The sequence below is a fragment of the Scyliorhinus torazame genome, chromosome 9 (genome assembly GCF_047496885.1).
Source record: "Scyliorhinus torazame isolate Kashiwa2021f chromosome 9, sScyTor2.1, whole genome shotgun sequence".
Classification (NCBI taxonomy): domain Eukaryota; kingdom Metazoa; phylum Chordata; class Chondrichthyes; order Carcharhiniformes; family Scyliorhinidae; genus Scyliorhinus; species Scyliorhinus torazame.
The window spans coordinates 267,451,989-267,465,004 of NC_092715.1; the positions used below are offsets into that span (position 1 = coordinate 267,451,989).

General features: G+C 48.4%; 1 protein-coding gene across 1 annotated transcript in view; it reads left to right on the plus strand.

Annotated features, from left to right (window-relative positions):
* The first annotated feature begins 365 nt into the window (after positions 1-365).
* LOC140429907 (trimeric intracellular cation channel type B-B-like) overlaps positions 366-13,016 on the plus strand; it is a 34,290-nt gene continuing 21,639 nt past the window's right edge. The window contains exon 1 of the mRNA XM_072517460.1: positions 366-679. Coding sequence (XP_072373561.1) covers positions 556-679 — 124 coding nt within the window. The 5' untranslated portion in view covers positions 366-555. The remainder of the gene's footprint in view (positions 680-13,016) is intronic.

Sequence of the window (13,016 nt, forward strand, 5' to 3'; positions counted from 1 at the left end):
GTGATGGGGTAGGAGGGGCGGGACGGGCTGAGTGGGCGGGGACTGGGTGATGGGGTAGGAGGGGCGGGACTGGGTGATGGGGTAGGAGGGGCGGGACGGGCCGAGTGGCCGGGGACTGGGTGATGGGGTAGGAGGGGCCGGACGGGCTGAGTGGGCGGGGACTGGGTGATGGGGTAGGAGGGGCGGGACGGGCTGAGTGGGCGGGGACTGGGTGATGGGGTAGGAGGGGCGGGACGGGCTGAGTGGGCGGGGACTGGGTGATGGGGTAGGAGGGGCCGGACGGGCCGAGTGGCCGGGGACTGGTGCTGATGCTGAGGTGGCGGGCCCGCCGCGCATGCGCAGTGCCGCCGGGCTGGCTGCGCGCGCCTCCTTCCCCATTTGAAGCCGAGGTGAGTCCCGGTTGCTTCAGCCCGGCCGCAGCTCCGTCCGGCCCGCCCGCCGGCACACAGGCGCAGGGGGATCACCCCCGCCCGCGGTCTACCTCCCTCGCTGCCACGTCCTGACAGCCGCCGCGGCTTTAATTTTATTTAAAGCCGGGGGTGTGGGGCATTGAGAATGGACATCGTGTCGACGCTGGGGCTGACCAACTTCGTGGTGCAGTTTTCCCGCATCTCCATGTACCCCTTCTTCGACATGGCTCACTACACCCTGTCCATCATGAAGCTCAAGGAGCAGCCAGGTGAGGCGGCGCAACCGACAGCCGCCGGCGCGCGGGAGGGGCCGTGGGGGAGGGGCCGCCGGAGGGGCGGGGCTACGGGAGGGGCGCTGCTGAGGGGGAGGGGCCGCGGGCGGGGCTGAGGGGGAGGGGCCGCGGGTGGGGCGGGGCTGAGGGGGAGGGGCCGCGGGCAGGGCTGAGTGGGCGGGGCCGCCGGAGGGGCGGGGTTGAGGGGGCGGGGTCGCGGGAGGGGCGGGGCTGAGGGGGAGGGGCCGCGGGTGGGGCGGGGCTGAGGGGGCGGGGCCGCCGGAGGGGCGGGGTTGAGGGGGCGGGGTCGCGGGAGGGGAGGGGTCGCGGGAGGGGCGGGTCGCGGGAGGGGCGGGGCTGAGGGGGAGGGGCCGCGGGAGGGGCGGGGCTGAGGGGGATGGGCTGTGGGAGGGGCTGGGCCGCAGGGGTGTGGCAGGGGGGAGGGGAAGCATTGGTGGTAGGGGGACAGTCTCAGTACCCCAGTCTGAGGGTTCTGGGGGAGGGCAGTCTAAGGGGTGGGGGCAGGGTGGTGCATGTGGATGGGGTGGTGGGAGGGCTTGGCGGCCTGGTGGTGGTAGTGCTGCTATGTGTGGATAGGGGCACCTGCAGACAATTAGCATAAGGGATGTTGCGTTGAGCTGGTGCTTGGGCGTGGGTGGCTGGCAGCTGTCCAAGACAAAGTGGGTGTTGCTTTGAGCTACTGGCTCTTGTGCGATGATGGGGTGGGGCTGAAGTGTGGACATTGGTGTCTTGAGGGAGTGGTGGATGATAGTGCCCAAGGGAGGGGCCGGGATGTTGGCAATGGTGTCCCGAGGGAGGGACTGGGGATGTTGGCAATGGTGCCCTGAGGGAGGGGCCCGGGGTGTTGGCAATGGTGCCCTGAGGGAGTGGCCGGGGTGATGGCAATGGTACCCTGAGGGAGGGGTCTGCTGTTGGCAGTGGTGCCCCGAGAGAGGGGCCGGGTGTTGGCAATGGTGCCCGAGGGAGGGGCCGGGTGCAGATGATAGTGACCCGAGGGAGGGACCGGGTGCCCCGAGGGACGGGTGTGGCCAATGATGCCACGAGGCGGGGGTGGGGTGTATGGACAATGGTGCCCCGAATGTGGGGGTATGGTGTGAACAATAGTGCCCATGGAGGAGGGCGGTGCTGGGTGGGAGGGTGGACAATCGTGTCCAGAGGTTGGTGTACTGGTTGGAGGAAGGGTTTGGGGGTGAACAATATTGCCCTTGGGATGGCTGCTGGTGGGGGGGGGGGGGGGGGGGGTGGTATTCAGACTATAGTGCCCTGGTGAGGGTTGCTGCATGGAAGCAGGGAGATTGATTTTAAGGAGTAGGCTGGCTAGGCACTTTGCAGTAAGGCCATGAAATCTTCTTTGTGGTTTTCACCAGTGACGGCAGGGCTTGTAGCCCCCCCCCCCCCCCCCCCCCTCGGCTGCAAAACCGGGGTGAGCACTGTGCCCTCCAATCTCACACATTGCCAGTGTGACGGGTCTCGGTTTAAATTTAACTCTTTTTTAACATTGCGGGATCGGTGTTGTAGATTCAGTCGTCGGCTTCCAAAAATCGCCGAGCAGAAACTTATAGCCAAGTTCCGCACACATGAGTGCAGCCTCAACCGGGACCTGGGATTCATGTCGCATTACATTCATCCCCCACCATCTGGCCTGCAAAATCCTACCAACTGTCCTGGCTTGATACAATTCACACCTCTTTAACCTGGGGTTACCCCATCTCTGGATCTGTAAAGATTTAATCACCTGCTAATGGTCGCATTCCAAGCATTGTTTGGCATCTTTGAATTTGTCTATATATGTGTTTCTGGAACATACCTCTTCATTCACCTGAGGAAGGAGCAACGCTCCGAAAGCTAGTGACATCGAAACAAACCTGTTGGACTTTAACCTGGTGTTGTAAGACTTCTTACTGTCCAAAAAGGAACTAAAAGCACAAAATACTGGAAATACTCAGCAGATCAAGCAGCATCTGTGCAGGAGGAAAGAGAATTAATATTTCCGGCCAATGACCTTTCATCAGGACTGAGATAAGTTAGAGAATTTGAGCAAGGGGTGAATGGATTAAGGAAGGAAGGTCTGTAATGGGATGGAAGACCGGAGTGATCTTTAACTTTGACCAGGCCATCAACCTGAAACATTGGCCGCGATCCTACGGCCACGCTGCACCAGAAAAGCAGCTCGACGGGGCGCAGCGTGGCCGTTGAAAGCTGGGAGACCCCGCTCCCGGGATCTACCCACTCGCAAACGCCTCGCAGGATTCAACGCAGTCTCGCAAGACGTTGCAAAGTGAATCCCGCCCACAATGCGCAGGGTCACCTTTTGGCAAATCTGCATATTAGTGCGGGGCAGTAAGCCTCACTCTAATGTGCAGATTCTTGAGGCTTTGAGTTTCAACCCCTTTGCCTCAGAAACCTCGGGCGAGTGCTGTTTGGTCCTGGTCCCCACAAACGGGGACCAGACGGAACGGCACAGACGGGGGTCTCCAAGGGGACCTGTGGCCCCTAGCTGCATGTCCTTTGGGCAGGGTGATGACCTGGCACTGCTGGTGTCACCTGGGCACTTGGCAGTGCCACGTGCGTATCTTGTCAGTGCCAGCTTGGCACAACCAAGATACCCAGGTGGCACTGCCAGTTGGCATGGGTACTGCCAGGTTGGCACTGCCAAGCTGGCATTTTCTGCATGCGTGTGATTGGGCGAGGATTGCCCAGCAAGGGTGTTGCCCGGGGAGGGTGAGGAACCTTTCATGCTGTATTCGGGTAGTGGTGGGGGGCGGGGGAGGTCAGGGATTGTTTCAGGAGCCTTAGTTATCACTTACAATGGTGAGTTCCAGCAAGCGGAGCTCTCCATTGTAAAAAAAAAATGGGGTTATGTGTGGCCTTGGCTGCATGTCTCCCCGTTCAGGCCCCTTATTTAAAGCGAGTCACGTTGAATAGCCATGTGTTTCTTGGCACTGCGAATGCCAGGAAACACACGGCTAAACCCACTTTCTAGGGGTCTTTGTTTCCTTTTGGGAAGATTGCGGCATTGTTTCCCTCTCCAGAGATGCTGCCTGCCTTGTTGCGTATTTCCAGCATTTTTGTTTTTTATTTCAGAGATCTCAAGAATAAAGACTTGCTGTTATACCGATACAGACATGTAATTGGTAGAAGCCCAAGGGAGGACTAAGTCTAGGAACAGATGGTTTATCCAACAGGTAGAATTTCAGGTGTCGAGTTCAGTCCCTCCTGGAGCATTTACTCTAATTCTCTCTTGCCAACAAATAGAGTAGGAAAATCCAAGGACGGCAGTAATTGCCAAGGAAGAACAGGGTACAGTTGATGCACAGTTGTTCCTGTTTACCTGATGGAGAGTTTTATGTTTGATGAATTAAGTACTCCCTAGTACCAAGTCCAGCTGTATGTATAGCAGAGCCACATGCATTACGATACAATGTGTAGCTGTGGTCAATTCGTGGATTACTTGGGGTCATTTTTGGATAAATTCATTCTTAGTCCATGCATTTGTAATTTTTCTTTGATTCCTGAAAGATGAATATTTTATGCAGGTGCCTTTCCTTATGTCCCTTTTCAATGTCGGTGACCTATGCTAACATGGAAGGCAATGGTTTGATCTTTGTGTAAATATCTGTTGTTGAGGAGAATAAGCTATTTGCAGCACATCATGGGCGTCATTCTCCGACCCCCCGCCGGGTCGGAGAATGGCCGTTGGCCGCCATGAATCCCGCCCCCACCGAAGTCTCCGCTCCCGGAGATTGGGCGGGGGCGGGAATCCGGCCGCGCCGGTTGGTGGGACCCCCCGCTGGATTCTCCGGCCCGAATGGGCCGAAGTCCCGCCCAGGAATTGCCTGTCCCGCCGACGTAAATCAAACCTGGTATTTACTGGCGGGACCAGGCGGCGTGGGCGGGCTCCGGGGTCCTGGGGGGGGGGGCGCGGGGCGATCTGACCCCGGGGGGTGCCCCCACGGTGGCCTGGCCCGCGATCGGGGCCCACCGATCCGCGGGCGGGCCTGTGCCGTGGGGGCACTCTTTCCCTTCCGCCTCCGCTACGGCCTCCACCATGGCGGAGGCGGAAGAGACTCTCCACACTGCGCATGCGCGGGAAACTGACAGCGGCCGCTGACGCTCCCGCGCATGCGCTGGGAAACTGACAGCGGCCGCTGACGCTCCCGCGCATGTGCCGCATTTCCGCGCCAGCTGGCGGGGCAACAAACGCCATTTCCGCCAGCTGGCGGGGCGGAAATCCCTCCGGCGTCGGCCTAGCCCCTCAATGTTGGGGTAGGCCGCCAAAGATACGGAGCCTTCCGCACCTTTGGGCCGGCGCGATGCCCGTCTGATTGGCGCCGGCTTTGGCGCCAGTCGGCGGGCATCCCGCCGTTGGGGGAGAATTTCGCCCCATATACTTTTAGATCCTAACACTATCATGTTTGCTGTCCTTTGGCATACTTTAACATACTGGACTTTATTGGAATTAAGCTGCCCATTATGTATTAGGAAACCTTAAACAGAGTTTTAAGGCAGTAATTACATTTTCACTAGCATTAATAATCCACTGGAATTTTGCTTTCATGATTTGATTTCATTATCGGATTGCAATTGAATTGCTGTTGGCCATTTATCTTTATACAGGACCCATGTTATTAAATATATATAATTTACGATTTATTTATCCCTCATTTGCCATACCAATATCAAACCTTTGTATGTCCATGACCTGTTTCTGTTAAATCAGTTGTTAAGTATCAAGGTGCACATTCTAGATAAACTAAGAAAATCCACTCCAGGGACATCACGTCATTGCCCAGAGGCCTTGTAACCCAAGGTGTACTCCTGTACGATTCAGTAAATCTCATGCAGTATTGAGGGTGTGCTCTCTTGATTAATAAGGCGATCAGGGGTTATGGGGAGAAGACAGGAGAATGGGGATGAGAAAATATCAGCCATGATTGAATGGCGGAGCAGACTCGATGGGCCAAGTGGCCTAATTCTGCTCCTATGTCTTATGGTCTTATGTTGGAGACCTTGACTTTTAGATAAGGTGTTAAATTGAGGCCCCATCTGCCGCTTCAGGTGGGGGGAAAGATCCAATTGCACTATTTCGAAGAAGATCAGGGGAGTTCTACCCTCTGTGCTGGCCATGTTTATCTGTCAGCAACAATCACCAGAAAGAGATTATTTGGTCATTATCACATCGCTGCTTGTGCAGCATTTACTATTTTACAGCGGTGCCTGTATTCCAAACGTAGGCCACAAAGTGTGTAGCATTTTAAAACCGCGAGGTGAATGTAGCTATATAAATGCAAGTGTTTTTTTTTTCTTTTTAACATAAAATTAACATGTATATTTGTACCAGTGACATTATAAACACAAGAGGTTGCTGCAATATGCTGTGAACAAAATTGATGAAAAGTAATGGGATTTTCCAGGACCATGCATGTTCATTCAAAACAGAAAATGAGGGGGACTGTCATTTGGGATAATTTTATGTTGCTTATTATTTTTCTCTTGGGAACAATTTACATGTTTCCACCTTTAGGATTTTTTCACTCCCTAATAAGTTTATCTGTGTTGATTTTATTACTTCACTGCACCCACCCTGGCTCGCCCTGCCCCCAAAGCCAGCTCCTTAATAGAGGCGTAGTCATAGAGCTTTACAGATCAGAAAGAGGCACTTCGGCCCATCATGTATGTGACGGCCATCAAGCACCTATCTATTCTAATCCCATTTTCCAGCATCTGGTCCGTAGCCTTGTATGGTATGATATTTCAAGTGCTTATATAAATGCTCCTTAAATGTCATGAAGGTTCCCGCCTCTACCCCTCTTTCAGGCAGTGAGTTCCAGATTCCCATCACCCTCTGTGTGAAAAGGTTTTTTCTCCAACTCCCTCTAAATCTCCTGCCCTGATCTTAAATCTATGTCCCATGGTTACTGACCCCTCTACTAAGGGGAAAAGTTCCTTCCTATCTATGTCCCTCATAATTTTGTACACCTCAATCCAGTCCCCTCCGCCTCCTCTGCTCGAAGGAAAACAGCTCCAGCCCAACCAGCCTCTCTTCATAGCTCAAATGCTCCAGCCCAGGAAACATCCTGGTGAATTTTCTGAGCCCTTCTAGTACAATTACATCTTTCCTCGAGTGTAGCAACCAGAACTGCACACCGTACTCTAGCTGTGGCCGAACAAACATTAAATTCAGCTCCATCATAACCTCCCTGCTCTTCTATTCTATGATGTGGAGATGCCGGCGTTGGACTGGGGTGAGCACAGTAAGAAGTCTTACAACACTAGGTTAAAGTCCAACAGGTTTGTTTTGATATCACTAGCTTTCGGAGTGCTGCTCCTTCCTCAGGTGAATGAGGTATGTTCCAGAAACATATATATAGACAAATTCAAAGATGCCAGACAATGCTTGGAATGCGAGCATTAGCAGGTGATTACATCTTTACAGATCCAGAGATGGGGTAACCCCAGGTTAAAGAGGTGTGAATTGTGTCAAGTCAGGACAGTTGGTAGGATTTCGCAGGCCAGATGGTGAGAGATGAATGTAATTGCGACATGAATCCCAGGTCCCGGTTGAGGCCGCACTCGTGTGCGGAACTTGGCGATAAGTTTCTGCTCGAAACCTGCAATCTGTAAGGCTTTCCTGCTGTTTACCACACCACCAATCTTCGTGTCAGCTGTGAACCTACTGATCATACCCTCCACCTTCACGTCCAGATCGTTAATGTACATTATAAACGGTAAGGGACCCAGCACCGATCTCTGCGGAACATCACTGGACACACAAACGACCTTCGACCATCAGCCCCTGCCTCCTGCCACCTATGTCAGTTTTGGATCCAGTTTGTCAAATTTCCCTGGAATCCTTGGGCTCTTACCTTCTTGATCAGTCTCCCATGTGGGACCTTGTCAAAAGCCTTGCTAAAGTCCATGTAGTCTACATCAACTGCACTGCCCTCATCTACACACCTAGTCACCTTCTCGAAAAATCTATGAAACACTCTTCATTAAATTTCAGTTTTTAAGCTTACCTCTGCTTTTTATGGTGGCCAGGTCTGACTGGCTCACTGTGCAGACTTTGGATTGTGTGAAGCCAATCAAGATTAGTACCAGGATTCTGTCTTCCTCGATCTCATTGCTATATGTGACATTGGGATGCTGACATTCCAGCGAGTTGGAAGCTGGATCTCTTTACCGACAGGCAAACTGTTGAAGGCATTTCGCAGCCTTAGTGAAAGCTGAAATTCGTAGATCAAGCAGTGTTTCTAATTCTAACAGATATACTTCTTGGGAAGGATGGCTTTGAAACTCTGTGATACAATGAGTCCTTTAGAAATTTCACAGCAGTGTGAATGTTTTTACACTAGCTAGTCCTTCATTTTCTGAAAAACAGAAATGCAAAGTTGATTTTGATGGGACAACTAAAAGCCCCAGGCTGTGCTCTGAATTTAGGGTATAATTTGCTGCAGTGAAATGGTGAGCAGTGTGGCCTTGAACATCAACTGGTATCAATTTCCAGAATGTACTTTGGGCATGGCATAACTTTAAAGCTAGAGTCCGTTGATGTTTGAAAAGAGCCCAATAGATTTGATGCCAAGCTTTCTCACATTTAATTTGCTGCTTGTTCAGAACCCTCCCTGAAGGGTTGGTAAATAATTTTGCAAGACTGCCAAATGCTATCAAAGCTGTGACATCAAGATGATCAGCCCAATGTGCCAGATTGTAATTTATATGTTGGCTATTGAAGAAAAGAAGCTCAAATTAAAAAAATATTTATATAATTTAGAGTAACCAATTTTTTTCCAATGAAGGGGCAATTTAGCGTGGCCAATCTACCTACCCTGCGCATCTTTTTGGGTTGTGGGGGTGAGACCTACGCAGACGCGGGGAGAATGTGCAAACTCCACACGGACAACGCCCCGGGGCCGGGATTGAACTCGGGTCCTCGGCGCCATGAGGCAGCAGTGCTAACCACTGCATCACCGTGTCGCCTAGAAAAGCTTGAATAACCGAATATTTAGGTTATCTTTCTTTGTTTAAAGACACCTATAAATACAAGTTTTTAAATAATAAAACAAGGTATTTTTAATAAGGACTCGGGGAGTCCACGCTGAGTAAGAATAAAGAACTTTGGTTTATTTACAATTAAAGATAAAGTCGCCATAGTGCCAGATGAACAGAGGCTACTTTCCCCTTTTGAGGGGGGAGAGCTGACTGGTGATTTAACCTGAGGATCACCACATCTCGGGTGAGGGGTTAAGTTAAGAAGGCATGGCCTTCATGAATAACCTCATCGGTACAGCAATTGAACTCCTGCGGCTGACCTTGCTCTGTATCATAAACCAGCCGTCTAGCCAAGTGAGCTGCGTTATATAAAACTCCCGGGAGATCCCTACCAGGTATCGTCACGGTCGGTGCCTTACTGGCCGACATTTTATACCTAGCTGAATGGAGTGCCCCCGCCCCTCAACGGGGGAGCTCGTACTCCGTGAGAACCACAGGGAAGATTCCCACCCCGCAAGTCCCATGCGAGATACAACGGTATTGTTCTGCGGTGATGTTACATTTTAAGGCAGATTTAGTCAAGAGGCGCATGATCTGAACACCAGGGCATCAGTAAAGCTTCACAAAATGATTAGGGAATATTCGTGTGTTCTCCAGGGTAATCTCTCACTGTTGACTATCTGTTTGTTGGCTGGACAGGAGCATTTTGTGATGGCATCGAGTTTGTGCAGGATGTCTATCACTAAGTGAGACAAGCTGGGAAGTAAAACGGAAGAACTTGTGATCAGCCTTGCATGTTGAAATATTTATGTTTTACTACTGGTCCTGACATTCTGTTTACAACACTTGAAGTTTTAAACTGAAGATGTGGTTTCTCACTGGTATTTTTCAATTGAAATGTTTGCTTTACATCAAAATGCTGCTGCCTACCCCAATCAGCAAATGATGTAAAAGTTAATCTCAACAATTTGTACCCAAATTGGATCCTACTTGCTTAACTACCCTTAGATTTTACAAGCTGACTGAACATCCTTCAGTTAATATATGCTTAACAAATATTTGCCAATTGTTCCTGATTTGAATGTGGTGGCAGCAAATGAGGTGATTGCAGTAATAATGGGTTACTCTTGTTAATTTGATATTGAGCAAGCAGTGTTGCAACAAGGTGCTAGTTTCTGTCCCAGATTGCTCCTTCTGTGCTGTAACTGATTGCTCTGACTCAGTACTTGATCTTCTCTAAGATTATCTGGAGCTTGACTCTCCCACTCGATATTACTTCTCCAGACCAGTGACTTCCTCCACTCTTCTTTCCACTTTCTCCACTGACTCCTGATTCTTTCTACTTTACATTCATCTCATTTCTTGAGCTGTGGACCTTCAATACACACAACCTTCATTTCCCTCGGTGCATGGATTCAGTCACTCTATTTTTATCTTCTCTATCCTGCAGTAAAAATCTTTCATTTTCTCTCTCTAATATATATATTATTGTTCTTTTTTATATTTTTTAAGTTTTTATATTATATCTCGCTGAGCTTTTATCTTTGCATAACCCATCCTGTATGCTCTTGGTGTTGCCTGTTGAAATAGTGGTTCAGTAACTAATCCAACTAGTCCTGGGACAGCACGGTGGAGCAGTATTAGCACGGCTGCCTCACGGCGCCGAGGGCCAAGGTTCAATCCCGGTCCTGTGTGGAGTCACTGTCTGTGTGGAGTTTGCATATTCTCCCAAGTTTGCGTGGGTTTCGCCCCCACAACCCAAAGATGTGCAGGGTAGGTGGATTGGACACGCTAAATTGCCCCTTAATTGGAAAAAATGAATTGGGTACTCTAAATTTATTTTAAAAAAATAATCCAACTAGACCTGATCTGAACTATGGTATAATTTGCCTTCCCCACTCTTCCCTATGTGTATCTAAAACAGAAACTCTGAACTTTTAAATTGCGGCTTGGTGTTGCTGAGCAGATAAGGGTGTGTGCCATTCTGCAGTGAGTCGGTGAATTCTGTCATGGAGAAAATTAAGGAGTTGGGTGCTCAGCTTGGGCTCAAACAGTCTGGTTGAGCTCAGGAGTGTGTCTGCACAGTAGAATGGACATATGGATTTCAGTGATGCCACCAACAAAGACTTCCTTTTTCCCAGTGTTCAGTTGAAAGAAATTTTGGTTATTCCAAGATTGGATATTGAACATTCAGTTTGGCAATATAGACCCAATGCAGGAATCAATGAAGATAGTGGAGCTGTGTATTGTCAGCCTTTCTGTGGCAGCTGACTTCCTGGATAATGTTGCCAGAATGCAGCACATAAATGGGAAGACGGGTGAACAATAAATATTGGGAAAAATGAGTGTAGGGATGGGATAAGAAACTATTGCTATAATCTGATTGGCACGAGTGAAACCAAACATGGCAGTTGTTATTTTGTGAGACAGTGTAAACTGATTTCCGACTACTGATTCCCATTCCTTTTGAATGTATTACTATATTTACAGGAACGGTGCTTACAAGGGACTTACAGGAGGGGTTTGCAGTTTATTGGGAATGCATTCTGCTGAAAAGCTTTCTGAGGGATTAAGTGTCATTTACAGAATGTCATTAACAGAATCCTGATTAGCAGAGAAGGTTAGACTTTACTTCCATTGAAGCTGAGGAAAATGGAAAACTATTTACTAAATATGCAAACAAATGTATGTGCAAAATAAGAAAGGCAAGCTAAAAATGAGCAGACTCGAAATGGATGAAAAAAAGAAACTGAAGTGGAGATAAGAAAGGAAAGAGCTCTTGAAAAGGGAGAGGATTTAGAAGGAATATAGTGAAACCTTTTTTTTTTTTAAATTCAAGGTTGCAAAGCGGGCACAAAATATAAACAAAGATATTTAAGCACATTGAATCATTTCCCAGTTATAACCATATTTAGAGAACAAGGTAGAAATCGACGATGGAAACCGTTTACTTACTGGCTATTTTCTAGCTGTATTTATTAAAGAGTAAAATAGTGACTCGTATTCCAATTGTACGTCTGTTTTATTTGGGTATAGTTCTGTCATATAATGGGAAGTATCTTCGTGCCGGTAGATGGCGCTTTGTGCTGCTTAACAAGTAATTAATCAGCTCACCAGTGTCACCAGCAGGTCTGTGATAGTGCAGCAGTCTGTGAACCACACAAACATCTTGTGAACGAGGTACATAAAATTAGACTGGTTCTAATTTACTAACTGCCTGATAGAATGAACAAACTAAAGGGGTTTAAAAAGTCAAAGGTTAATAGCATTATAAAATGTCTACCCTCCCAAGTATTGGGTCTGAGTTTTCTGTTGGAAACCACCACTTTGAAACATTGTTGTGATTCCAGTATGGTAGCAGGCGACATTGTGTTCATCTGAAAAATAAAATTTACCACCTCATACAGGGATGGGGTGCAAATAAGATGCAGTTAGGTGATTCTATGTTACTGATGCACTACCAGGCTGGAGAGCTTCCTGAAATTTGAATTGCTGTGCTGGAAAAGGCTAGCTTACTAACTTACAAGATACTAAAGCACCTAATACTCATGATAATTTAGTTTAGCATTTTTGGCTTCTGAATCCGCAGCAGCAACGAATCCTCATCTAATTAAGGAGTTGACGATCTCTGTAGTTTTACAACTTTGCATTTTACATATTTATTTAATTGGGCACAGAAAACGTATGATGGAAATATATGACACCTTGGCTTCAACTGATTTTCTTGGGCAATGAAATGTTTCTTAAAGTTTGGTTGAAATATTTTTTTTCTTTTTTTAATTTAGAGTGCTGTCATGTGAGGGTACCTTTAAGACATGAATGTTTAAGCAATGTACCTTTAAGAAAACAGTGATGTCAGAGAGTGGGTGGAGCAGAGGTCAGGTCAGCCATTTTGCAGTTTAGTTTTGCAGTTGGAAAAAGCAGTTTAAAAGTGCCTGGCTGTTTTGCTGGAGCTGAAATTAACCAAGCTAATATATCTCTGCCATTCTACAGAATATATATATATCCTTTAACCTGATGTGATACTGTTTAAAGGTGTTAAGTCTCTTGGAAGTTTGAAGGAACATTTTAAGGAGTTATTTACTGTTGCAATATTTTCTGAGTTATCTTTGAAGTAAGGGGTGTTAAGAGATCCAATGTTTATTTAAGATGTTAAGTTGAGTTCATGGAATAAACAGTGTTTTGTGTTTTAAAAACCCACGTGTCCATAATTGTAATCCCACACCTAGGGAAAAAGCCGTGTGCTAGGCAAAGCAACAAATACATTAAAGGGAGAGGTTGGTTGAACTTCATGATACATTTTGGGGTTCTGAAACACCTC